This window comes from Somniosus microcephalus, unplaced genomic scaffold, assembly GCF_052327205.1.
Source record: "Somniosus microcephalus isolate GS21.2 unplaced genomic scaffold, FLI_Smic_1.0 unresolved_chr1, whole genome shotgun sequence".
In the NCBI taxonomy this organism is placed as follows: domain Eukaryota; kingdom Metazoa; phylum Chordata; class Chondrichthyes; order Squaliformes; family Somniosidae; genus Somniosus; species Somniosus microcephalus.
In genome coordinates, this window is record NW_028225179.1 from 113,093,965 (window position 1) to 113,121,103 (window position 27,139).

General features: G+C 48.4%; 1 protein-coding gene across 1 annotated transcript in view; it reads left to right on the plus strand.

Moving 5' to 3' along the window:
* The window catches only part of LOC147095717 (complement C4-like), a 383,861-nt gene extending 359,313 nt beyond the window's left edge, over nt 1–24,548 (plus strand). The window contains exons 36-40 of the mRNA XM_085973700.1: nt 1,513–1,602; nt 2,728–2,820; nt 5,702–5,785; nt 23,365–23,497; nt 24,210–24,548. Of these exons, the coding sequence (XP_085829826.1) occupies nt 1,513–1,602; nt 2,728–2,820; nt 5,702–5,785; nt 23,365–23,497; nt 24,210–24,351 (542 nt within the window). The 3' untranslated portion in view covers nt 24,352–24,548. The remainder of the gene's footprint in view (nt 1–1,512; nt 1,603–2,727; nt 2,821–5,701; nt 5,786–23,364; nt 23,498–24,209) is intronic.
* Nucleotides 24,549–27,139: the final 2,591 nt, after the last annotated feature.

The window sequence follows — 27,139 nt, forward strand, 5'->3', positions numbered from 1 at the left end:
GGAGTGGTACTGCGTATCACTACGCCCAACAAGTAGTGCAGTCCTGTCCATAGGTTCAAAGTAGCACACATATTACATACACAACACCTGCCATCGGCGTTAGACCGGTTGCGCTGCGCCGGCACCGATGACGTCATCGGTGTGCACAGCGTCCCGGTTGCCGTGGTGACGGGCCCCAACGCCGAAATTGAGTTGCGGCCGCCTCGCCCGTGGCAGCCGCAACTAACGATGTTTCAGCAGAGTCCTACGCGAGTTAACGCCGGCGCATTAAGGTCGCGTGGCGGCCGGCCGCTTTCCCGCCGGCCGCCTTCCCGCCGGCCGCCTGCCCGCACCTCCCTCCCCGGACTCCTCCACCCCCCCACCGCGGAACAGATGCGTCTGGCCTGCGAGCCCGGCACTTCTCCGAGGTGCCGGGCTCATTTTTTTCAAGATTTCAACGGCCAGCGGGCGGGTGCAGGCAGCTCCTCCTTAACTGAAGGAGGTGGCCTGCACTTCCCCAGCCTGCCGCACCGCATCGGGTGCCGCAGCGCCGGAATTGCGCCGCAATGCGGCAGTCAGCGCCCATTTCGAGGCGCTGACACCCTCCTGTAGTGCCGGCAGCCGTTTGGGCGCAGCGCTACTGAATTTTTGGCGCGCGCAGGGGGACTTAGCGCCGGCGCTAAATTTCCGGCGCTAAAGCCCTGGCGCGGCGCCAACTGAATTTCTAGGCCAGAGAATTTAAGCAAGTGCTGAGGGAGGGAAAGGCCGGGAGGGGAAGAAAGAACAAAAGGAACGGTCTGTGATAGGGTGGAAGGCAGGAGTGATTAAATTACAAAGGCTATGATGGTACAAAGCGAAAGGAGATGGTAACGGGACAAGTAAAGAAACAAAAGATGAGTCCAGAGGAGGTGTAAATGGGAACGGCAGAATCATCACCAGCTGCCGTGTGATAAAATAGGGGCCGAGGTTAAGATCTGAAATTGTTGAACTCGATGTTGAGTCCAGAAGGCTGTAAAGTGCCTAATCGAAAGATGAGGTGCTGTTCTATTTGAATGTTGGAAACGCGGCAGCGATTTCCCACGAACAGCAATGTGATCATGCCCAGATAATCTGCTTCAGTGATGTTGATTGAGGGATAAATATTGGCCCCAGGAAACGGGGGAGAACTCCCTCTGCTTTTCTTCGAAATACTGCCACCTGAGAGGGCAGACGGGGCCCTCGGTTTAACGTCTCATCCGAAAGACCGCACCTCCGACAGTGCTGCACCCCCTCAGGAGTGTCAGCCTAAATGTTTACGCTCAAGTCTCTGGCGTGAGGCCTTGAACCCACAACATTCTGACTCGGAGACGAGAGTGCTCCCCACTGAGCCACGGCTGCCATGGCCAATAGCAGTAGTGTCATAACCATAGAGTTATAACGGCACAGAAGGAGGCCATTCGGCCCATCGAGTCCGTGCCGGCTCTCTGTAGAACAATCCAGTCAATCCCATTCCCTATGTGATTCCATTCTGATGATTTGATGTTTGGGTTGCAGGTACCAAATGCACCATATTTTATAATGCACCGGAACAAAGCACCATCGTATCAAAGCTCTGCCAAAATGAGGTCTGCGAATGCGCTGAAGGTAAGTTTCGATCAATGTATAATTAGAAAATATAAAGATCAATATCAGCCGTCTTTAGTCTTTTGGCACAGTCTGATCTGTGCTGTCAGAGACCTTCAGCATTATTGGGAATTGGTTTCTAGAAAAGCTCAGATAATCTCCTTTTGACTGTACAAACACCAACATTAGATACAAGTTTTGTCCGATTGTTGCGTTTCACATTAAGGCCTTGATTTACAGATATATCCGAGCAATAGCTGAGAACACGCGATATTTCTGCAATTTTAAATCTCAATTTCTTCTGCTTTAAGTTAAACAGATTGCCAAGCTCCCGTTCCCAACCTGCAGTAAACCCACTGAAATATTTCCCGCTGATTTACACAACTAACGCCAAGAATTATTTGCTTCCTTTAAATTCCCTTTCTGCTGGGAGAAGATGGGATACACATAATACCTGCATTCCGTTTGTATCATGTTAATATTTTATGATGTAATTGTTTCCAATTCATTGAAATGAAGAGCTTGTTACTTTAACAGGACATTAATATCTCTATAACTTTCCATTCACCTTCACAACAGTTCCCAGTAGAAGGTGTCAAACGACTCAAATCAACCAACCGGCTTGGAGTCTTTTTTTTCATTCCTGGGATGTGGGCGTCGCTGGCAAGACCAGCATTTATTGCCCATTCCTAATTGCCCTTGAGAAGGTGGTGGTGGGCCGCCTTCTTGAACCGCTGCAGTCCGTGTGGTGAAGGTACTCCCACGGTGCTGTTAGGGAGGGAGTTCCAGGATGTTGACCCAGCGACGATGAAGGAATGGTGATATATTTCCAAGTCAGGATGGTGTGTGACTTGGAGGGGAACGTGGAGGTGATGGCGTTCCCATGCAACTGCTGCTTTTTTTTCACAATCATGTGGGGAAACTTTTATCCACTCTCCCTAACGCTGTGAATTTGTTAGCACTAAACAGCTGTCAGACTGACAGTCTGTTCTATTTCACAACGGCAACCAATTTATTTCTGTTCAAATTTCTTCCCACACTCCGTCCGTTTGAAACCACTAGAATGGCCTTTGCCCAACAATCGATCCCATTGCAGGATACGCTGTAGGTTTTATTTGTGATCTCTTTGCTCTCTCTCTCTCTCAGGCCACTGCCCTCGCATTAGAAGAACTTTTTCCCCAGATGTAGACAGAGACGCACGGATGGATTTCGCCTGCTACAGTCCGATTGTAGAATACGGTAAATGATTTGGATTCCTCAGTTTGGGAATTTTAAGATTGGACGCAGATTATCCAACAGTATGCTTTGACTCTCAGCATTCTGCTATAAAATGCTAGATTTGCCAATCGCAATTTAAAGAGAAACATTAATAATTGATACACAGCCTTTGGCAAGATTCATACAGGGGGATTTAACAAAACTGATTCATGTAAGTGAATGAAGGCCTCCCCCACCTAACACAGTTTGACTAATCTCACTGAAAGTGGTTTTCACCAACACATTTAGAATAATCAAGGAAGTTATGATGAACCTTTATAAAACACTGGTTCGGCCTCAACTAGAGTATTGTGTCCAATTCTGGGCACCGCACTTTAGGAAGGATGTGAAGACATTAGAGGGTGCAGAAAAGATTTACAAGAATGGTTCCAGGGATGAGGGGCTTCAGTTACGTGGATAGACTGGAGAAGCTGGTGTTGTTCTCTTTAGAGCAGAGAAGGTTGAGAGGAGATTTGATAGAGGTGTTCAAAATCATGAGGGGCTTGGACAGAGTAGATAGAGCGAAACTGTTCCCATTGGCAGAAGGGTCGAGAACCAGAGGACACAGATTTAAGGTGACTGGCAGAAGAATCAAAGGCGACATGAGGAAAAACATTTTTACTCAGCGAGTGGTTAGGATCTGGAATTCACTGCCTGAAAGGGTGGTGGCGGCAGATTCAATCATGGCTTTCAAAAGGGAATTGGATAAGTGCCTGAAGGAAAAAAATTTGCAGGGCTACGGGGAAAGGGCAGGGGAGTGAGACTGGCTGAAGCGCTCCTGCAGAGAACTGGCACTGGCTCGACGGGCTGAATGGCCGCCTCCTGTAACCAATCTATGATTTGAATTCTTCAAAAACTGTAAACAAAACAAAACACATTTCTTTAAATGAACAGCCAGTCTTATTTTGGTGTCTAGCTAACAATTGTTTGTTAAACTGATATCGGAGAGAAAAACAGACCATGATGATTGGGGAAGCGCCCTTGTGGCCTTAACTACCGAAACTACAGCATTCACAAATTTAGCACTTCTCTCCAAACTCCAGTGTCTGCCTACTTGAGCTACACAGGCTGGTAGTTATACTGCCCGAAGGCTGGTTTGCAGTGTCACATGAGATTGTCAATTCCTTCTAAACAGTAAAACATCAAACATTACTTGCCATAGAGGGAGTGCAGCGAAGGTTCACCAGACTGATTCCTGGGATGGCAGGACTGTCGTATGTGGAGAGATTGGGTCGACTAGGCCTGTATTCATGAGAGTTTAGAAGAATGAGAGGGGATCTCATTGAAACATACAAAATTCTAACAGGGCAAGACAGACTGGATGCAGGGAGGATGTTTCCCCTGGCTGGGGGGGTCTAGAACGAGGGGTCACAGTCTCATGATATGGGGTAGGACATTTAGGACTGAGATGAGGAGAAATTTCTTCACTCAGAGGGTGGTGAACCTATAGAATTCTCTACCACAGAAGGCTGTGGAGGCCAAGTCACTGAATATATTTAAGAAGGAGATAGATAGATTTCTAGACAGAAAAGGCCTCGAGGGGTATGGGGAGAGAGGGGGAATATGTTATTGAGATAGAAAATCAGTTGAATGGCGGAGCAGGCTCGAAGGGCCGAATGGTCTACTCCTGCTCCTATTTTTCTATGTTTCTATAAAGCTCGTTTTGAAATTTTCTAACGAGGGCAAACGCACAACACTCTTCTTTTGAGAACCAGAATTGAACTGATTGGTGCAGAAGGGTAAAGCAGTGTGAAACTTGTTATGTCCGTGTATCTTACTGTTGTGTCCTTCAATAATCAGACAACAGACTGCAGGGAACGATTCAACAGGTGTTTACTGAATGAGGGTTACTCTAGAACTAACTCTACAGATCACTACTCAGGGTTTATATACAGGTGTGGTCACTGCCGGTACTACAGTATACAGGAGCTGTAAAAAGTAGTTCTCTCCCTTAAGGTATATATACATTACATACATTACAAAACTCACGATTACATTGCTCACCCTTTGTGTCCCATAGAGCCAGACGGAGATTTTAAAATAATGCATTAATTACCTTGCTTAAAAAAAAATGAGCGACCGCAGGGCATCTTCACTCTGTCGCTAATACATAGCGGCCAGCTGGCTTTTTTCTTCTTCTGAGATGTCCTTTTCACACACCATTGGAAAATGAGCCTGGAGGTTGTTTGTTAGGGCGGGGGGTTTACTTTAATGCCTCGGCGCCGTCTCCACATTAATGCAACAGCGTGGCACTCAGAAATGGGAAACGACGCAGCGAAATTTCACCCAGTCCACTTTCGTCACTTTAGTTACTAAGTTCGGGTGAAACTTCCTCGCCACCAGCTCACCCTTATCTCTTTTAGTATCGAGGGTATTCTATTTCAGATAAAGGGTTGGATCTGGAAATTTCTCCTGAAATCTCTAGCAACACTTTCTCACAGTTTCACAACAGAATTTAATTATTTCTACCAAAGCAAGTTAGCCTGTACAATACACACACACACACACACACACACACATACACACATATATATATAGATATATGTATATATTATGCAGGCTAGCTTGACTTTAACAGAAATAATTATATTTGGCTATTTATATATGTATATATATATATATATATATTCTATTTTACATTTCTCAGCAAGGCCATATTTCAACAGATTGCAGAGCTAGATCTAAATCAGGAAGTAAGAACCAGTCTAGTGGCAAAGCAAAGCAGCGACAACAAAAGGGAGGAGTTCACAGTACTGAAGTGAACCCACCTGATGTTGAAGAACCAGGCATCTGCAGTATCTATGATAAATTCAACACGTTGAAATAATGTTCTGACATTTGGGTTCCTGAAATTTCTTCCCAGCATTTATCGTCAACGTATCAGGACTCAGTACAAGAGGAGCCTTCGACGACTATAAGGTCTCCATCGCAAAACGTATCAAACTTCGTAAGTAACGGAAAACTTACATTGCCTTCCTATAGATTTCTTCATTCGGGTCATAGCCTTTTGACAGCCTTGAACTGTGTAGTACTTCCATCTAATTGTCGAGTCAATTAAGCGCTGTGAACGATGGCAAAAATCGCCCAATAGCCGCTGGGCATTCGCCACTGTCCTCGCCAGCCTGATTTTTGAGGTCATAGAAGCGGAAACCCCGGCGTCATGAAAATCTTCCGAATATTTTTTTCAGCAATCTTTTTGTTTTTTTACCAATGATTATTAATCTGGCTTCCCTTAAGACATGATGTTCATTATTAAGTCACGTTGGAGAAAACTTTGGGATCGTTTCCATTTCCTGCAAGAAGGAGAGGGGGCGTCAAACCTGGAGAGCTTATTCTCTCCATTTTGAACCAGAAGCTTGAAAGCGAGCAAGCAATGGGCCTAGATATTCGACCCGGGCGGCGGCACACAACGGGCGGTATCTCGGCCTAGTTCTTCTAAAGTCACTGCACAACAGTCTCAAACATTGCAACTCCTGAAGGATTTGACCAGCAGTCTGATCGACGCGTTAAGAAAGGATTTTAACTTGGTAAACTCTGTTAGGCGATTCAGAACCCGGCTCGTTATTAAGGGATTATCGATTCCGCTGCGCATGTCGCACAGGACTCTCAATACTTTCATTAAGTTCAAAGGCTCATTGCGCAGTTACCGTAGAAATGCTAAATATGCATTGAGACAATCCTCTTCATTTAAATTGGACCCTTTCATCAAAAGTAGCTCAGCCCGGATACAACGCCCAAATTTGCCTGAACCGCAGGGATCACTTTCCACATACAACAACACCAGCAACATATATTTATATAGCACCTTTAATGTAGTAAAACATCCCAAGGCGCTTCACAGCTGTGTTATAAGACAAAAACTTTGACCCTGAGCCACATAAGGAGAAATTAGGGCAGGTGACCAAAAGCTTGGTCAAAGAGGTAGGTTTTAGGGATCGTCTTAAAGGAGGAAAGAGAGGTAGAGAGGCGGAGAGGTTTAGGCAGGGAATTCCAGAGCTTAGGGCTCAGGCAACAGAAGGCACGGCCACCAATGGTTGAGCGATTATAATCAGGGAGGTTCAAGTGGGCAGAATTAGAGGAGCGCAGATATCTCGGGGAGGGGGGCGGTTGTGGGGCTGGAGGAGATTACAGAGATAGGGAGGGGGCGAGGCCACGGAGGGATTTGCAAACAAGGATGAGAATTTTGAAATCGAGGCGTTGCTTAACATTCGAAGTAAAAAAAATCTCTATCTTGGGGCATCTACTCTTGCGAATATTTTAACCTAGTTCTGTATTGCAGTTATAAGGGGAACTGTTTCGACCTGAATTCACGCTGCAAAGCTCTCCACATCCAATCTCTGCTAGAGTTGATTCTCGGCGATAGTGGGAGGGAATCCACCAGTGACATAAATTGACAGCCCAGACGAAAGATTGCTGAATAATTCTCTACTGCGTTTTGTCTCTCCATATTGTGGCACTAGTCTAGGTGACAGGCATCAGTGAAATCTGCTAGAGGCCATAGAATTCGCAAGAGCTCTCTCTCACTAAGTCCCTCCTCCTTCGCACCTCTATTCCCCACGTTTAAAAACCTTCTTTGGCCACAAGTTAGGTCATCTGCTCTTTCTAACACCGGACTTTCATATCTCCACTGTGAAGCGCTTGGGAAGGTTTACCAACTTAGAGGCTCGGTTACAATGCAGATAGTAGATGGTCATGAGGTTCTGCCCAGTGTCAGCATCAAGAACTCTCGGCTCAGGGACAACCTGAACTCGGAACAAAGCTCCTTCTACTCTTCTGCAAAAAAGACCTCTTAACCTCAAACCACGGAAGAGAACTTAAAAGTAAGTAAAAGTGCCCTTTGCCCTTTGACACCCGCTGTCCTTGTGAGGCCTGGGAGTAACACACTGGGAGTGAAATAGGACCTGGCCAGGGATACAAAGCTTACTGGATTTAGCCCTCCCTTGTACCACATGCCTGATATTCAATTCTATTGAAATCAGTGGAAGTAAATATCAGGCGGCGCCTACTATAGGTGACCGGGACCATACCCGGCCATATTGCGTCCCTGCGCATGACCAATTTCAACACCATTGAAATGAAAGCCAATTTCTACCGACCTGTGCTTTTCCCCTTTTTGTATCCGTGCTCCCATAAATTGGACTGCCCAGATTCGTCTCCTGTAGAACATACGAATTAGGAGCAGGAGTAGGCCACTCGGCCCCTCGAGCCTGCTCCGCCATTCAATAAGATCATGGCTGATCAGATTACTCCACATTCCCGCCTACCCCCGATATCTTTTCACCCCCTTGCTTACCAAGAATCTATCTACCTCTGCCTTAAAAATATTCAAAGACTCTGCTTCCACCGCCCCCTGAGGAAGAGAGTTCCAAAGACTCTCGATCCTCTGTGAGAAAATATTTCTCCTCATCTCCGTCTTAAATGGGCGACCCTTTATTTTTAAACAGTGACCCCTAGTTCTAGATTCTCCCACAAGAGGAAACATCCTCTCCACATCCACCCTGTCCAGACCCCTCAGGATCTTATATATTTCAATCAAGTCACCTCTTACTCTTCTAAACTCCAGTGGATACAAGCCTAGCCTGTCCAACCTTTCCTCATAAGACAACCTGTCCACTCCAGGTATTAGTCTAGTAAACCTTCTCTGAACTGCTTCCAATGCATTTACATCCTTCCTTAAATAAGGAGACTGTAGGAGTCTCTGCACTCCTAGCAAAGAATCTAATAAACTCACTGGAAGTTAACAAACTGAGTTTAATGTATTAAAACTTTACAAAACAAGAAAATGCAGGAGAAGCTCTAAACAGGTCTTTTCTCTCTCACTCCACACGAGGACCCGCTGGCCCCGCCCTCTACCTCTGACGTCATGACGCCATCACGTTTCCCGCCGTTGGGAACGTCACATGACCCACGTGATGACGTCATCGCGTCAGAGCGCGATTTTGTCGATCTAGCTCTGTTTAACCAGAGCCAACATTGAAAGGTAATAACATTTATTAAAGACAATTATACAAGTCACTGTGAGAGTCTCTTAGTGGTTTTGCCACATACGTCCCCCCAGAATTGTCTTTAACGAAAAGAGTCAATCGCTGAAGAGGTCGGACAAGTCTGTTGGACCGACTCCGAAATTCCCGGAGGAGAAAACGCTGAGCAGGCGGCGAGCTGGTAGGTAACACGGCGTTGTCAGGTGTGGCGGCGGCCGGCCGCGGCGCGGAGGCTGCACCAGCTCGATCGGTCATTCGAGGTCCAGGTGCGCAGGCTTGAGGCGATCGATAGAGATGTGATCCGGCTTGCCCCCGACGTCAATCACAAAACTCTTGTCCCCTGCCTGCAAAACCTTGAAGGGCCTAGCATAAGGAGGTGCGAGCGGGTTACGATGGCCGTCTTGGTGCACAAACACGAACTTGGCTTTCGACAACTCCCCCAGGACGTTGGACGTAGGCAAACTGTGCTGTGAGGTCAGAACTGGGCGGAAACAGCGGGCCGCATCCCGGTGAGTCTCCCTTTGCATGGCCGCGGACCATGGTCGCGTAGGGGACGGCAGGAATTCACCCGGGACTCGAAGCAGTTGCCCGTAAACCATCTCCGCCGACGACGACTGGAGATCTTCCTTCGGCGCCGTGCGGAGTCCTAACATCACCCACGGCAGTTTGTCGACCCAGGATGCATCCAGCAGGCTGGCCCTGAGCGACGCCTTCAAGGAACGGTTGAACCGCTCGCACAAGCCATTCACTTGCGGGTGATAGGCCGTTGTGCGGTGGAGTTTAACGCCCAACACGGAAATCACCTCGTTCCACAGTTCAGACGAAAATTGCGGCCCCCGATCCGACGAAATATCCGCAGGGACACCAAAACGGGCTACCCATGATGAAACAAAAGCTCGAGGAACATCCGCAGAGGTGGTGGACGTCATGGGGACTGCCTCCGGCCACCTCGTGGTGCGATCCACCATCGTCAAAAGGTACGTGAAGCCCTGGGAAGGTGGAAGCGGGCCCACTAAGTCAATGTGAATCTGAATAAATCGCCGCTCCGGAACCTCGAAGGTGGCGAGCGGGGCCCTGACATGCCGCTGCACCTTGGCCCGTTGGCAAACAACACAAGTGTTCACCCAGTCTCTGACGTCTTTTGTGTATTCCCCTCCATACAAATTTGGAGACCAGCAGCTTTTGCGATGCCCGCACTCCAGGATGCGATAGGCCGTGTTTGGCATCGAAAACCGCTCGACGTCATTTAGACGGGACAATCGGACGGGGTGCACCCAGCGAAACGTCGCAGAGCAGAGTAGTACCTGCGGAATGGAACGGCACATCCCTCGGCTGGAGGCTGGTTGGAACCGAACGAAAACCCTGGGTCTCCGGGTCGTCCGCTTGGTCAACCGCCATCTGTGTGTAGTCAATGCCCAATTGGACAGCCTGGACGGCGGCACGGGATAGGCAATCGGCGACGACGTTGTCCTTACCGGCCACATGCCGGATGTCGGTGGTGAACTCCGATATGTACGTCAGCTGCCGTTGCTGCCGAGCCGACCATGGTTCCGCAGACTTGGCCATTGCGAACATCAATGGCTTGTGGTCAACAAACGCGATGAAGCGGCGTCCTTCGAGGAGGAAACGAAAATGGTGGATGGCCAAAATCAAAGCCAACAGCTCTCGATCGAAAGTACTGTACCGGCGCTCATGCCATTGTAGCTGGCGGCTAAAAAAGGCCAGAGGTTGTTCGGTGCTGTCGACCCACTGCTCCTGGACGGCCCCCACCGCGTAGTCTGACGCGTCTGTCGTGAGGGCAATGGTGGCTCCTGGCAGGGGGTGTGCTAACATGGTCGCATTGGCAAGCGCAGCTTTCATCTCCTCGAAGGCGCGATCCATGTCTTGCGACCATACCACTGGCTCCTTTCCCGTCGTGCCTCTGAGGGCCTCGTAGAGCGGACGCATGAGCTGTGCTGCCCTGGTGATGGAACGATGATAGAAGTGCACCATCCCCAGGAACTCCTGTAAGGCTTTCATGGATTTCGGCTTTGGGAACTCCGCGATCGCCTCCACCTTGACTTGAAGTGGCATTGCCCCAGCGGGGGTTATGCGGTGGCCCAGGAAATCAAGTTGCGCTAGGCCGAAACGGCATTTGTCCGGGTTAACGATGAGGCCGTGCTGCTGAAGCCGTCGGAAAAGGACCCGAAGGTGCTCGAGGTGTTCCTCCTTGGAGGTGCTGGCAACCAGAATATCATCCAAATAAAAAGTCACGGTCCCGCAGGACTGAATCCATGAGGCGCTGAAACGCCTGTGCCGCGTTCTTAAGCCCAAAGGGCATTCGTAGGAATTCAAAAAGTCCAAAGAGGGTAATTACCGCTGTCTTTTTGACATCCTGAGGGTGCACAGGCACCTGGTGGTAACCACGGACGAGGTCGATTTTCGAGAAGATGGACGTCCCCGCCAAATGTGCTGAGAAGTCCTGTATATGGGGAATGGGGTAGCGGTCGGGCGTCGTTATGTGGTTGAGGCGGCGATAATCACCACAGGGCCGCCATCCCCCGCCGGGCTTGGGGACGATGTGGAGCGGGGAGGACCAGGGGCTACTGGACCGACGGATGATCCCCATTTTTTCCATCACGGCGAACTCCGCCTTCGCTGCCGCTAGCTTGCTGGGCTCTAAACGTCGCGCCCTGGCGTAAACGGGAGAGCCGGTAGTCGAAATATGATGCTCCACCCTATGCTTCATGGTCGGAGCCGAAAAGGTGGGCTTCGTCAGCTCGGGGACGGGCGAAATTGTCGGGCTGCGGCCACGCACATGAAATCGTGTGTGACGCAGCCGTGCTGCGCGCCCCTGAAATATCGTCGAGTGTGGCGGCGCGAACGAGGCGTCGATTTTTCACATCCACCAAGAGGCCGTTGGCGCCCAAAAAGTCAGCACCCAACAGGGCCTGCGAGATTTGAGCGGTGACGAAATTCCAGGTGAAAAACTGTCCACCGAAAGATACTTGGATGAGCTGCGTTCCGCAAGTGTGGATCGAACCCCCGTTGGACGCTTGCATAGGGGGACCCCGTCCGCCGGAGCGAAGGTCGATGACTGAGGCGGGAAGTATGCTGCATTGCGCCCCCGTGCCGCATAGAAAACGACGGCCCGAGATGGAGTCGGTTAAGTAGGTGAGATTCCCGGAAGCGCCAATCGCCATCGTGGCCGCGGGAGAAGTACCGGGACCAGCGTGGTTGACTCGTGTCGGTCTATTCAACGGTCTGGTAACAAAACTGCACGGTGGGCGGCAGCAGCGAGCCTTCGGACCGAAACAAACATGATAGTAGCAGTAACCGGTCATCGGAGGCGCCGTGGTCGGAGCCGGGGCCGGGCTCCTCGTGGCGGGGCGTTGCGCGAGGGCACAGTGCTGTTGCCGGACCGCGTAACTCTTGTCCGCCTCTTCGGCGAGCGCAACGCAGTCTGCGGTTTCTGCTCGGGCGAGGGCTGCCTGGACTTGCTCGGGGAGTTGAGTAAGGAACAGCTCGCGAAACAGAAAGCACTGGGGCTCGGACCCCAGGAGAGTCAGCATATGACTCATAAGCTCCGAGGGTTTGGAGTCACCTAACCCTGGTAGCATCAGTAAACGGCGAGCGCGCTCCGCTTTGGTAAGACCAAATACCTGCAGCAATCGTGTCTTGATGGCGACATACTTGTCAGCATTCGGGGGACTCTCCAGAAGGCTGATGATTCTCGACGCTGTCGAGCTCTCGAGGGCGGAGACCACGTGGAGATACCTGGTCTGGTCCTGTACGATGTTGCGGAGCTCAAATTGCGCCTCGGCTTGCACAAACCAAGAGGCCGCCTGTTGTTCCCAGAATTGGGGGAGCTTCAAGGCCACTGCATTGGCCTCCATTACTGGCCCGTTTTCTGCGTTCACCGCGAAATACGATCGCGAGGATTCGGGGTCACCAGTGTAGGAGTCTCTGCACTCCTAGCAAAGAATCTAATAAACTCACTGGAAGTTAACAAACTGAGTTTACTGTATTAAAACTTTACAAAACAAGAAAATGCAGGGGAAGCTCTAAACAGGTCTTTTCACTATCACTCCACACGAGGACTGGCTGGCCACGCCCTCTACCTCTGACGTCATGATGTCATCACGTTTCCCGCCGTTGGGAACGTCACATGACTCACGTGATGACGTCATCGCTTCAGATCGCGATTTTTGTCGATCTAGCTCTGTTTAACCAGAGCCAACGTTGAAAGGTAATAACATTGATTAAAGACAATTATACAAGTCACTGTGAGAGTCTCTTAGTGGTTTTGCCACAAGACCAATACTGTACACAGTACTCCAGATGTGGTCTCACCAATGCCCTGTATAACTGAAGTATAACCTCCCTACTTTTGTATTCAATTCCCCTCGTAATAAACAATAACATTCTATTAGCTTTCCTAATTAATTGCTGTACCTGCATAGTAACCTTTTGCGATTCATGCACTAAGACACTCAGATCCCTCTGCATCTCAGAGCTCTGCAATCTCTCACCATTTAGATAATGTGCTTCTTTTTTATTCTTCCTGTCAAAATGGACAACTTCACATTTTCCCACATTGTACTCCATTTGCCAGATCTCTGCCCACTCACTTAACCTATCTATATCCCTTTGTAGCCTCCTTATGTCCTCTTCACAATTTACTTTCCGAACTGTCTTTGTGCTGGAAACACTCGGCAGGTCAGGCAGCATCTGTGGAGAGGTTGTAAAGCTGTAAACAGGAGGAATGCTGCCTGACCGGTTCAGTGTTTCCCAAATGCTTTCTCTTTTTGATTCAGATACCCAGCAGCCGCCTTATTTTGCTGCTCACTTCATTTAGCCCCCTCTTCGACACCCAAAGGGAGAATTTAACCCCATTGGTGCGAAATGGATTTTAAGCACGCAAGCCTTGGAGGCTGCTCAATCGTGGTTTAACCTGGTGTTGTCAACTTTCAATTCACTGCTTTTCTTGATACCACACAATATAAAATAATGTCAATCAGCTGCATGTGAAATCTGGGAAACAGTGTGAAAAAAATAACAACTGAATTCCTCACTTTCCCGTCCCCCCCCGCCCCTCGAGATAAGATGGTATAGGAGAGCGATCAATAATACAGTTTGATACGGCCTTTAAAAAAGTGGCAAACATTAACCATAATCAAACACAGTGTTGAGATTTACCGTGTAACCAGCACAATAAACTAATCCTATCGGCCCATCGTGCAATACAAGGCAATTTCAGTCCAATTAAAGCAAAATACTGCGGATGCTGGGAATATGAAATAAAAACAGAAAATGCTGGAAACACTCAGCAGGTCAGGCAGCATCTGTGGAGAGAGAAACAGAGTTAACGTTTCGGGTCGATGACCCTTCGTCAGTCAAATTATGCAACTTTCAGAGTGTTGAATCCGTGATTCTTAAAGTATGATGTTTTCCAATAACTAGACGGAGGCTGTAAATTAACAATCAACAGGTGTTTACTGGAGGAGGGTAGTCTAAAGACTAACAGTAGAGAGGCATGCTCAAGGCTTATATACAGGTGTGGTCACTGCCGGTACTACAGTATACAGGAGCTGTAAAAGTAGTTCTCTCTTAAAGGTACATACACTACAATTCCTCCCCTTTTAGATTAACAGTACCCATAACATTCAAATAACAGTTAACACTTTAACATGCACTTTAAACTGAAATAGTCCATTTATATATTCAGGCCTAGAAATTCAGTTGCGTTTGCGCCCACTTAGGGGTGAAAGAGTGGGTTGCGCCGGAAGTTTTTTAGTGTCCGAAATTAAGTTGGGCCCTGACATCGGCGTTAGCCGGTAGCGCTGCGCTGGCACCGATGACGTCATCGGTGTGCGCAGCGCCCCGGTTCCAACGCGATTCCGTTCCGAAGGCCAAATTCAGTTGCGGCCGCCTCGCCCGCAGCGGCCGCAAACAACGTTTGGAAAACGGGGCCTTGCAGCTCCGAGAGGCCGGCGCATAAAGGTGGAGGGGCGGCCGGCCGCTTTCCCGGCGGCCGCATGGCCGCACCTCCCTCCCCGGACTCCTGCACCACCCTCCCGCGGCATTGCTGTCTGACTCCCGCGTGCCCGGCACTTCTCCGTGGTGCCGGGCTCATTTGCCGGGGGAATCCAGCGGCGATCTCACGGCTGCAGGCAGCTCCTCCTTAAGAGAAGGAGGAGGCCTGCAGTACCCCAGCCTGCCGCACCGCATCGGGTGGTGCAGCGGCAGCTGGACGCCTGAAATAGAATTTCTTCGCCCCAAGCGAGGCGGCCAAACCCTGCAGTAGCGCCCGCCTCCGTCTTGGCCTGTCGCAACTGAATTTCAGGCGGGCGCTGCGGGAATCCGGGCGAGTGCTAAATTTCGGGCGCTGAAGACCTGGCGGGGCCTTACTGAATTTCTAGGCCTCAGTCTTTGGGGCGGCTTCCTGATCCTTTCTGGATAGCGCCTTTCCTGAGGTTCTTGTTCTTGGTACGGAGGCGATTCTGGCCCCCTTTCGTCGGTTAGTTTGTCAGTTTCCACTGCTACTGTTTCTGAGGTAGATGCTACCGGTATGTCGGGTTCATCCCCAGGTACGCGAGACATGGGGTTGACTCGTTCCTGTGATGCTAGGATCTGGTCGACGTGGCGTCTCACAATGTTCTCCCCGACATCCACTGTGTACATTAATGGCCCCTGCCGTGTGCATATCATTCCTGTAGTGATCAATAGCATGTCATTCTATAGTGGACACTAGGTGGAGCCGTAGAGCTGTATATAGTTGTATGTATAAGACGACACTACCCAGCTGTATATATATTAAGACTACATTACCCATGAGGCTAGGCTACCCAGAAGGCAACAGTTAAGATGGCAGCCTGCACACAGGAGCACACATGCAGCATCTCTACAGATACGGTACCTAGAGAACGTGTACTGAATAAATGACTAGCTAGAAGCTAGCTGTGTTCATAATAAGAATGTCAAGATATTAATGAACATAACATGGTACCAGGGTGGTGAAGATCTGCTGAAAATTGTGAAAAGCGACATGGAGAATTTGAAGCCACCAGAGCGTTTGAATCTCGAGGGAAATGTCGACTACAATTGGCGGATTTTTAAACAACAATTCGAACTCTACATTGCAGCCATCGGATTCGGTACGAAGCCAGACGCAAGGAAGATAGCGTTGCTGCTTATGGTTGCAGGCCCACAGGCGATAGAGGTATTTAATACATTTGTATTTAATCCAGAGGAGAACAGAGAAAAATTAGAAGATGTGCTAAAAAAATTTGATGCACATTGCTCTCCCAAAAAGAATGAGACGTATGAAAGATACATCTTCCGTTCTCGGACACAGCAACAAAATGAGACTTTTGATAGCTTTATAACTGATCTGAAACTGAAAGCACAGACATGTAATTTCTCTGAGCTCAAAGCATCCATGATTCGTGACCAGATTGTGTTTGGTATTCATGATAAAAACGTCAGGGAACGTCTGTTGAGAGAAACCGAACTAAATTTGGAAAATGCGGTGAAAATATGCCAAGCCAGCGAGCTAGCTCGAAAGCACGCGAAGACTTTCAGTGAAATCAATAATGATGCGATTGTAATGAGTGGTAATGCTGCTATCAGTGCTGTGTCCTACAAGGGGAAGAAACGTGGGCAGAACAGAAATGAAAAGCAATCGGAGGATGACATTTTTAATTGTAAACGCTGTGGCTACAAACACCAGTTAAGACAATGCCCAGCATTTGGAAAAATGTGCACAAAGTGTAATGGAAAGAATCACTTTGCCAAACGATGCTTTTCAAAAGTAAAAACAACGAAAGGGCAACAAGTTAATGTGATTGAGGACACTGATTTAAGTGAGACATTTTTGTAGGAATGGTGTCATGTGACGATATCAAAAAAGATACAGAAAATGTGCAGCCCTCAGAAATGGACAATGCTGAACATAAAGTCAATGCAGTAAACGTGGACAAATGATCCCACTGCAGATAAATGGAGCATTAGTTACATTGAAACTGGACACTGGGGCAAAAGCAAACTTAATCAGTATGAGTGACATAAAAAATATGAAAGAAAAGCCCAAAATACAGAAAAAGTCAGTACTACTGAAGGACTATAATGGACAGAAAATAGATAGCTTAGGTGTATGCAGACTTAAAGTGACAGTCAAAGACAAAGTGCATCATCTCATGTTTTCTGTTGTGGCTGAAAGACTTGATTCGATACTAGGTGACAAAGCTTGTGAAGACTTAGAACTGGTCAAGAGAGTCTACCGTATAAACTGCCATAAGCAGACCAGATGACTCAGGTGATGAAGCAGAGAGCCCATCAAGGATGAAAAGGCCAAAGGGTATCCATGTCTTCAAAAAGCCTAGTTTCTCCAAGAAGAAAGAAAAAGACTTTCAGCACAAAGAGAAAAAACACAAGGAGAAAAAGTCCAAAGATATAACCGCAGCAGATGTTGTTAAGCAGTGGAAAGAGAAAAAGAAAAAGAAGAAGCCTGCACCAGAGCAGGAAACAGTTCCGGTGGATACTCCTTCTTCCCTGAGGCCAATCTTTGGTGTTCCATTAGCCGAGGCTGCTGAGAGGACTATGCTGTATGATGGGATCCAGCTGCCAGCAGTTTTTCGAGAGTGCATTGACTACATTGACAGTTATGGCATGAAGAGTGAAGGAAACACTGAAACCCTCTCCAAGCAAAGATCGCAAGGAGACCTCGATCTATACAAGAGCAGATTGATGACAATGCCGCAACTGCATCTTGTCATTCACCGCCAGAACAATCTCATGAAGACACATCAGACTCACCCGTGTTGAAAAGATCCACACGTGAAGTAAAAAAGCCTGATAGACTTAATCTTTGAGTACAATGTAAAGCTTTGAAAATGTGTTGACTGTTTTGAAAATGTTTATGTTTATAGAGCGCTAACAAAAGTGTTACTGATATTATCTTTATTGTTTTCTTGAAAGGTGATTGATATTGATTTTGTTAAACCTCAAAGAAAGGGGGATGTAGTGATCAATAGCATGTCATTCTATAGTGGACACTAGGTGGAGCCGTAGAGCTGTATATAGCTGTATGTATAAGACTACACTACCCAGCTATATATATATTAAGACTACATTACCCATGAGGCTAGGCTACCCAGAAGGCAACAGTCAAGATGGCAGCCTGCACACAGGAGCACACATGCAGCATCTCTACAGCTGCTGTACCTAGAGAACATGTACTGAATAAATGACTAGCTAGAAGCTAGCTGTGTTCATAATAAGAATGTCAAGTTATTAATGAACATAACAGTTCCGGGTTGCCATTTCTCTGTTCGGTAGTCGCGGGCCAAGACTGGTTGTCCTACATTGAAGCTCCTTGTCAGCTTCTCATTGATGTGCTGGAATTGCTTTCCTCAACATTTCTTCGCACATTTGGTCTGAGCAAATCCAGATGAGATCTCAACCTTCGGTTAAAGAACATCATGGCCGGGGTCTGGTTGGTAACTGAATGTGTCGCATTTCTGTAGGCTAACAGGAAATTGTCCACCTTATGCTGTAGTGGAATTTCATCATCGCACATGGCCCTTATCGCCTTTTTAAAGGTTTGTACGAACCTCTCAGCCAATCCATTTGTGGCTGGATGATACGGGGCGGATGTGTAATGCCTTACCCCATTCCTTCTCATAAATTTCCGAAACTCTTCGGACACAAACTGTGGTCCGTTATCAAAGCAAATCTGCTCTGGCAAGCCGTTCCTGGCAAATATGGTCCATAGGACTGCAATCGTTTTCTCTGTAGTGGTTGAGGACATTTTAATCACCTCAGGCCATTTCGAGTGTGCATCCACTGCTATTAAGAACATTGAGTCCATGAATGGACCAGCAAAATCAATATGCACCCACTGCCATGGAGAGGAGGGCCACTCCCATGGGTGTAGAGGGACATGTGGTGGTGCATTTTGGACCTTCTGGCATCCTGAGCAGCTCTTTGTTAGGTCCTCGATTTGTTGATCGATCCCCGGCCACCACACATAAGCCCTAGCAAGGCTTTTCATTTTCACCCCTCCCAGATGGCCTTCGTGAAGCCCATTGAGCACTCTCTCCCTTAACTTGGGTGGAATTACCACTCGGGATCCACACATCACTGTCCCCTGGCATACTGACAGCTGTTCTCTTCTGGATGAGAATGCTGGCAACAGTGAGTCGCCATGTGTTGGCCATCCCTTCACCGTCAAATCATATACCCGAGACAGTGTTGGATCATTGCGGGTCTCCTTCTCTATATCCGCGTTAGTTACTGGCAATCGTTCAATTATCGACGAAGAAAATATTTCAATAGGGTCCACTGCTGGTGCTTCCTGCACAGTAGGCAGTGGCAGGCGTGCTAGCCCATCAGCATTTCCATGCTGTTTCGTGCCCTTATACTCTATTTCATATTGGTTCGCCCCTAGAAAAAGGGACCATCTTTGTAGCCGTTGTGCAGTCATCACCGGAACGCCCTTCTTTGGATTAAAGATGGAGACAAGTGGTTGGTGGTCAGTCAGCAAGGTGAACTTCTGCCCATGCAGATAGTGGTTGAATTTTTTTACTCCCCATACTAGGCTGAGGGCCTCCCTGTCGATCTGGGCTTAGTTGCGCTCGGCTATGTTAGGGACCGAGACGCAAAGGCTACTGGCCTCTCCAACCTGTCTGGGAATTTGTGCGACAGCACCGCTCCAATACCATAGGGCGATGCATCACATGCAAACCAAATTGTTAGTGCTGGGTTGAAATGGGCCAACACCTCTTTTGATGTGATCAATTCTTTGCACTTCTGGAAAGCTCGTTTACATTCATCATTCCACTTCCATGGTACCCCCGTTTGCAGTAGGGTGTTCAGTGGGTGTAATACTGTAGACAAATTTGGTAAGAACTTATGGTAGTAGCTCACCAGCCCGAGGAACGACCTCAGTTGTGACACATTTTCCGGTGCTGGAGCCTTGACTACTGCCTCAATCTTTTCAGGGGACTTATGTAACCCCTCTTCATCAATAATGTGGCCACAATACGAGATCTGCTTCTGGAAAAACTCGCACTTGTGGCGATTAGCTCATAGCCCATATTCCTTTAATCTAGTGAGCACCTCCTCCAGGTTGGCGAGGTGATCTCTGTCATTTTCGCCCGTGACCAGGATGTCGTCCAAATAACACTGGGTCCCTGGAATCCCTTGCAGGACTTCATTCATTGCCCTTTGCCAAATCGCCGGAGCCGATGCTACCCCGAACACCAGCCGGTTGTATTGGTAGAGACCATTATGAGTGTTGATCGTGAGGTATTGTTTCGAGGCTTCTTCTACCTCCATTTGCAGGTACGCCTGGGCCAGATCAATTTTGGTGAAGCGTTTACCTCCAGATAGCGAGGCGAAAATATCCTCAATCCATGGAAGTGGATATTGTACCGTGTGAAGGACTGGGTTCACTGTCACCTTAAAATCCCCACAGATGCGGACCTTCTTTGATTCCCAGGCGTATTATTCAACGACCTCTTCATTACAGGGACGATGGGTGTAGCCCACTCACTCCAGTCTACTTTGGACAGTACTCCTGAACGTTCCAACCCTTCCAGCTCTGCTTCGACGACTGGTCGGATCGCATAAGGCACCATTCTGGCCTTAAAAAAAACTTTGGGCTTGCATTTTCCTCTATTTTAATCGTCGCTGTTATGCCTTTTAGTGTTCCGAGTCCCTCCTGGAACACTTCTTGTGCGTCAGTTAGCATTTTTGACAGGCGTCCAGGTGTGACGTCGTCATCCTTTTTGGCCTCAACCTTCAGTGCCTGTATGGAATGCCAATCTAATTGTATCTTTCGGATCCATTTACGTCCTAGAAATGTTTAAGTGTCCTAAGCCAAATTGTACACTCTCGGGAGCCGCAAGCCTACATTTCGTTGTACCGCACTTGTGCACTAACAATGACAATAAAAGTTGATTTGATTTGATTTGATTGATTTGGTGGTCCTCCATCTGGCAATACATTTTGGTCCATTTTGGGTATTTCCTGGCCTTTGTATATCACGTTCACCCTTATTTTTCCTTTGGGGTAGACTTTTTGCCCCGTGTACGTCTTCAAGACAATCTCTGTAGCTTTCAAGGGTATATGTGAAAATAGCCGGTTGTAGTCCCTTTGGTTTATGACTGTTAGGGCTGATCCTGTGTCCAATTCCATTTTCACTTGGACTCCGTCTATCTTGAGCGTGACCCAGATAGTCTGGTGATCCTCCATTTTGATTACCTTATGTAGTTTCAGACAACCCAGCTCCTTGCTTCCGGAGTCTGTATCACTTTTCTGTTGGTCTGAACTACTGTCCATCACCTTATGTACCTTTTTGTACATCTCCTGTGGAGATTTCTTGCTGCTGGTTTTCTTCCCTGACCTGCAGACTCTTGCTATGTGTCCTGCTTTTCCACACTGTCTGCACACTTGGTCCTTGAACCAACAATCCTTCTGGTCATGTGTTGTTCTGCCGCAGCGATAACACTTCCCTGCTCCATATGACATTTCATTGGTGCCATATTCTTGCAGTCTCCGTTGTATCTCTGCAGCACCCCGTGTGGCTGCTTCGTGTGATACTGCCATGCTGAAAGCCTTTTCCAGCGTAAGATCCTTTTCTGATAGAAGCCGTTTCTGGGTTCCTTCACTTTGAAGCCCACACACAAACTTGTCCCTTAACGTATCTGCTCGTCCCAATCCAAACTGGCAGTGTTTCGATAGCTTGCGCAGTTCCGTTAAGTACTCAGCATTACTTTCGTCTTTATGCTGGTTCCTTTTGTGGAACTTACATCTTTCTGCTATCAGCAGCGGTGTGGGGTTTAAGTGGTCCTGTAGGATTTCCACTATGCTTTCGAAATTCTTATCCACAGGCTTCTCTGGGGTTATTAGGTTTCGCAGTAAGCCACAAGTTTTTGCACCCATGGAATTCACAAAACCAGTGCTTTCCTTGCATCTGGCACTTCATTCGCCTTGCAGTACACCTCAATGCATTCCACATATGTCGCCCAATCTTCGACTTCATTGTCGAACGCTGTGATACTGCCACTCTTCGGCATCCCTGGGTGTGATTAAACTGTCTAAAATGGCGTCTCCCGCACTCTCCCTTCTTCTCCGCTGGCACAAAATGGCGTCTCCCACGCTTTCCTTTCTTCCCGCGCTCACCCTTCTTCTCCGCTGCGGCTTGTAAAATGGCGTCTCCCGCGCTCTCCCTTCTTCTCCGCGGCTCAATGGCATCTCCCGCGCTTCCTTTCTTTCCCCCGCGGACGCTGTTCAGCCCTTGAGCCCTAGCTGTGCTCTGCGCGTTCTCCTGTGCGCCTCTCTCGTTGCCGCCGCTCGGTCCTGAACCCAGCTGCTGCTTTACCCTCTCTCTCTTTTTTGTTTTCCGTCGACGCCGCTCGGTTTTCAACCCCCGGCTGCGCCCTGTGCGCTTCACCCTCTCTCTTACCCCGTTGATGCTGCTCGGCCTTTTCTGTGCCGTCAGTCAGCTCCAGCCGCCGCTGTCCGGGAAGGGTCTGCGCTGTACCTGTTGCCAGTCTGTTGCTGGATCGTCGTGGCTGGAGAACCAAGCCCCAGCTCTCAACAGCCTCCCCTGCGATGTTCACTCTCTGCCGGATGACTGGGCGGTTGCTCGTGGTCGACGCCCGTGCTTCTGGCCTCGACTTTCTTCCACCGTCCTCCCGGAGCGAATCCTTGAAAGGAAATGCAAAGTTGCAGGTAGATTCGAATCGACCTCGTCGCCACTGTTGAATCCGTGATTCTTAAAGTATGATGTTTTCCAATAACTAGACGGAGGCTGTAAATTAACAATCAACAGGTGTTTACTGGAGGAGGGTAGTCTAAAGACTAACAGTACAGAGGCATGCTCAAGGCTTATATACAGGTGTGGTCACTGCCGGTACTACAGTATACAGGAGCTGTAAAAGTAGTTCTCTCTTAAAGGTACATACACTACAGAGAGTTTGCTTGAATAGATGAATAAACTGTGGTTGAATTATGCTTCATATTCATATTAGTGTCAGATGTGGCTCAGTGGGTAGCACTCTCACCTCTGGGGCAGAAGGTTGTGGGTTCAAGTCCCACTCCAGCGACTTGAGCACAAAAATCTAGGCTGACACTTCAGTGCAGTGCTGAGGGAGCGCTGCACTGTCGGAGGAGACGTTAAACCGAGGTCCCATCTGCTCTCTTGGGTGGACGTAAAAGATCCCACGGCACTATTTCAAAGAAGAGCAGGAGGGGTTCTCCTCAGTGTCCTGGCCAATAATGGTCCCTCAATCAACATAACAAAAACAGATTATCTGGTCATTATCGCATTGCTGTTTGTGGGATCCTGCTGTGTGCAAATTGGCTGCCGAGTTTCCCACATTGCAACAGCGACGCCACTTCAAAAGTACTTCGTTGGCTGTGAAGTGCTTGGGGATGTCCGGTGGCCGTGAAAGGCGCGCGGTATAAATGCAAGTCTTTTTCTTTGCACATTTCGCTCGGTAGTTCCATAAAATGAACATAACAAACATTCCACGTTCTCTCCTCATCTTTCAAATAGCACACGACGAGAGCATTATGATAAATGATAGTCGGCATTTTCTAAAAAGGAACGCCTGCCCGATGAAACTGCAGATCGAGAAATCTTACCTCTTAATGGGGAAGGATGGCAAGACCAAGGATGCAGATAGAAAGTAAGTAAGATTGTGATGACCCTGCTAAATTGTAACAAACTGGATGACATTATTAAGACCCGGTGAATTGACTGTAGCTTCTCAACCCTCCCCCAGCCCCACCACATCCCTATTCATTTGTGCTCCAAGTACCCGAGAAGACGACGTCACGGAGTACCGGTGCTGGCCGTGGCTTATTGCTAGCACACTTGCCTGTGAGTCAGAAGGCTGTGCGTTCAAATCCCACTCCAATGATTTGAGCTCATAATCTAGCCTGACACTCCCGGTGCAGCACTGAGGAAGACGGAGGTGCCGTCTTTCGGAGGAGACGTTAAACCGAGTCCCCGACCGCCCCCTCCCGTGGAAGTAAAGGATCCCATGGCCACTATGTCGAAGAAGAGCAGGGGAGTTCTCCCCGGTGTCCTGGCCAATATTTATCCCTCAACCAACATCAGTAAAACCGGTCGTTATCACATTGCTCTGTGTGGGAGCTTGCTGTGCACAAATTGGCTGCACATTTCCTACGTTACAACAGTGACTCCACTTCAAAAGTAATTAATTCGCTGTAAAGCGCTTTGGGGAGGAACTGGAATCGTGAAAGGCACTATATAAATGCTACTTCTTCTTTGAATGCCTCCAGGCGCACATTGCGGGTGTCAGAAGGTAATACTCACCTGATTGGTTCTCATTCTTCTGTCTTATTTTGTGTCTCCCGCCCGGCCCCACCACACAGTACACAGTATGTTCTTGACTCAGACTCTTGGATAGAAGAGATACCACCAGCAGAGAAATGCCAAGCCACAAAAGCCAGAAGCATCTGTGAGAAACTGAACCAGTTTATTGGCGATCTTGAAAGAACTGGATGCCAAGTATAAGGCCATTTGGAAATGTGGTTGCTCGTCTTTTAAGCTGTTTCGCCACTGCAAGGTGGATGTTCTGCATTATAACCTGTTCAACTAAAATACATTTCCATTAAAGCTCATATATAGAAGAAATGCTTGATCGATATGTTGAACTGTTGGCAGCGCAGAATTGCCTCAGTACATCCCCTGTCATAAACCTTGAACTTTAATGTGTCTCGTGTTTTGTTTTATCAGTATTTCTAGTAAGTGTGTTGCTCATATAGCAGGGGGACCTTCTCTGAGGGCTTTGTGCTAAAGATATTGTGCATCTGCAGGGAAGATGTCTCATTTTTTTCTATAAGTAAGGCGAAACATTCTAAAAGGACACTAGAAGTAGCAAATAAATGAACTCTTCGCGGTCTCTTTGCCATGTTGAGCTGAGACAAACTGCTATTACTTATAATGGCCTAACATTTGTGGTCGGAGGCTTCCCGCGGGCGGACGCCTCCGACCTGCAAAAAAATCTACGAATATACCTGCTGGTCCGGGAGATATGGAGACTCGCGCTCCTGGGCCTCTCCGGGTACCCACGGGCAGAGTCCCACTTATCACAGGGGCGCAGGCGGTTCGCAAGCGCCCCGAGATCACATGGGCCGGCCCAACCAATAAAATAAGGGAATCCCCATTCATACTGATGGGAGTTGCGTACATATGGAATCCCCATAAGTATGAATGGGGATCACTTAAAAAATACACCAACACATGACTTTTTTTTAATTACATATTTAAAATTAATTAAAATGCCATTTAATTAAATATTTTAAACGAAAATTTAACTTTTTGAAAAACAATGGCCCAGAAATTCGGGTCGGGGGCTTCCCGCGGGTGTAAGCCCCCGATCTGCACTTACCTAGCGCGCCGGCCGTTGAGCTGTGGGCCCCCGTGGAATTCCGATCCGGGGCCTGCTCCAGATGCCGGCGCGCAAAGCTTGCGTTTCCCAGAGGCGCAGTTAGTTCGATGCGGCCCCTGGGATCACGTGGGCCATGGGGAGCCAATCGGAGCAGGGAATGCTCCATTCATAAGTCTGACAGGAAGTGCTGTCAAGACTTATAAATACTACGGCCCCAAAACAGCACTAAATCTTCAAATACATTGTTTTTAAATCACATTTTTGAAATAAACTATACATTACATGAAATAACTATTTGAAACAATAATTTAAATTTTTGAAAAAAATTATTTTATTTTCTAATGGGGCTAAAAAATAAACTTACCTTGCTTTAAAGTATTTAAAAATAATAAACCTGTGGAAAAAATGGTTTAATTTTAATTAATTCACCACTTACCTTGTAAAAAGCAGGCCTTACGCCTGCCTTTTACATTTCTAAATTCTGCAGACTTACCCTCCCGGGAAAACCTGTAAAAAAGCCTAAGTTTGATGCGCATGCGCAGCCTCCCCCGCGCACGCGTTCGACCTCTGAACCTCTTCGTTCAGAGGAACAGAAGTGCCGGTTTCCCACGCATGCGCAGTGCATGCAGGAAACTGGCACTTCCATTGGGCCTACGGGTGAGTAACCCGTGCGTACTCACCCGTGGAGACCCGAATTTCTGGGCCCATATGTTTTAACAGGGCTAAAAATAAACTTACCTTATTGGGCAGGGTTTTTAAAGTATAAATGAGTGATAAAATTTTATTTTTCTATTTTTTTAAAACTCTTATGCTGGTGAAAGCAGGCCTTTCACTGATTCTACCAGGCGTAAGAATTTCACGGGCATTCAGCAGGCGGAAGTTGGTCAAATAGCGCAACTCTCCGCCCGCCCGTGGAGGCCCATCTCCCGGGGCTGTGGAGGATCTGTCGAGAGGATTCCTGACAGATCGCACGTTGCGGGTTTCAGCGCGTGCGCTTCGCAGGCCTAAACCCGGAACGTGCGCGGCCCCTACGGGCGCGTGTGCACCTCGTTCGTACCTGTGGGGGTCGCAAAATATGGCCCATTATTTCGTCTGTCACACTTCCTGTCAACTTTCCCCAATATAACTCCTGGGCCTAGAAATTCAGTTGGTTGCGCCAGCCGTTAGCACCTTAGGAGGAGTAGATGTCGAGCGCTAGGCGCTTAGTGCCCGGGTGCAGTGGGGTCTGCGCCTCGCCCCAACTTCAGTAGACATTTAGCGCCGGCGCAAAGTCTTTGCGCGCGCTCAGCTGCGCGCGCAGATCATGACGTCATTTCCTCGTGCAACGTCATGCAACGCCCTTTGTGCGCCCCCAACCGGATCTTCAGTTGCGCCGGCCCATTGTGCGCCGGGTGGCCCCAGCGACTGTTGAGTCGAACGGTGCTCAGCCGATGTGGGCCGCGGGGAGCGCAAATTAAAGGGCACTCCTGCTCCTTCTTTGTGAGCGACAAAGGTAGATGAGGAGGAGGAGGAGGACCGGATGGAGAGAAGCCCTCCCCAAAAAACACAAATACAGCGGCCTTTCAAAAAAACACCCTCCCTCCCCCTTTAAGAGCTCACCGGAGCCAGAGTGCCGTCAAGCAGCAGCTCGCCGCACCTGCCCTGCGCCCAACTTCCGGTGTTAGCGCCCCGGGCCACCGGCTTAGCGCCTAATGATAGTCATGCATCGCCTGTTTTAGCGCAGCAGGAACCTCTTAGGGCGATGCGACTGAATATCGGCGAAGGGGGCTCGACTTTGCGCCGGGCGCAAACTTTAGCGGCCACCCGACTTTACCGCCCCAAAAGTGGCTATACTGAATTTCTAGGCCCTGATATCCTCATTAAAATACAAACTCTCTAATTTACGAAAGCCCCCCTCCCCCACTTGGCCCC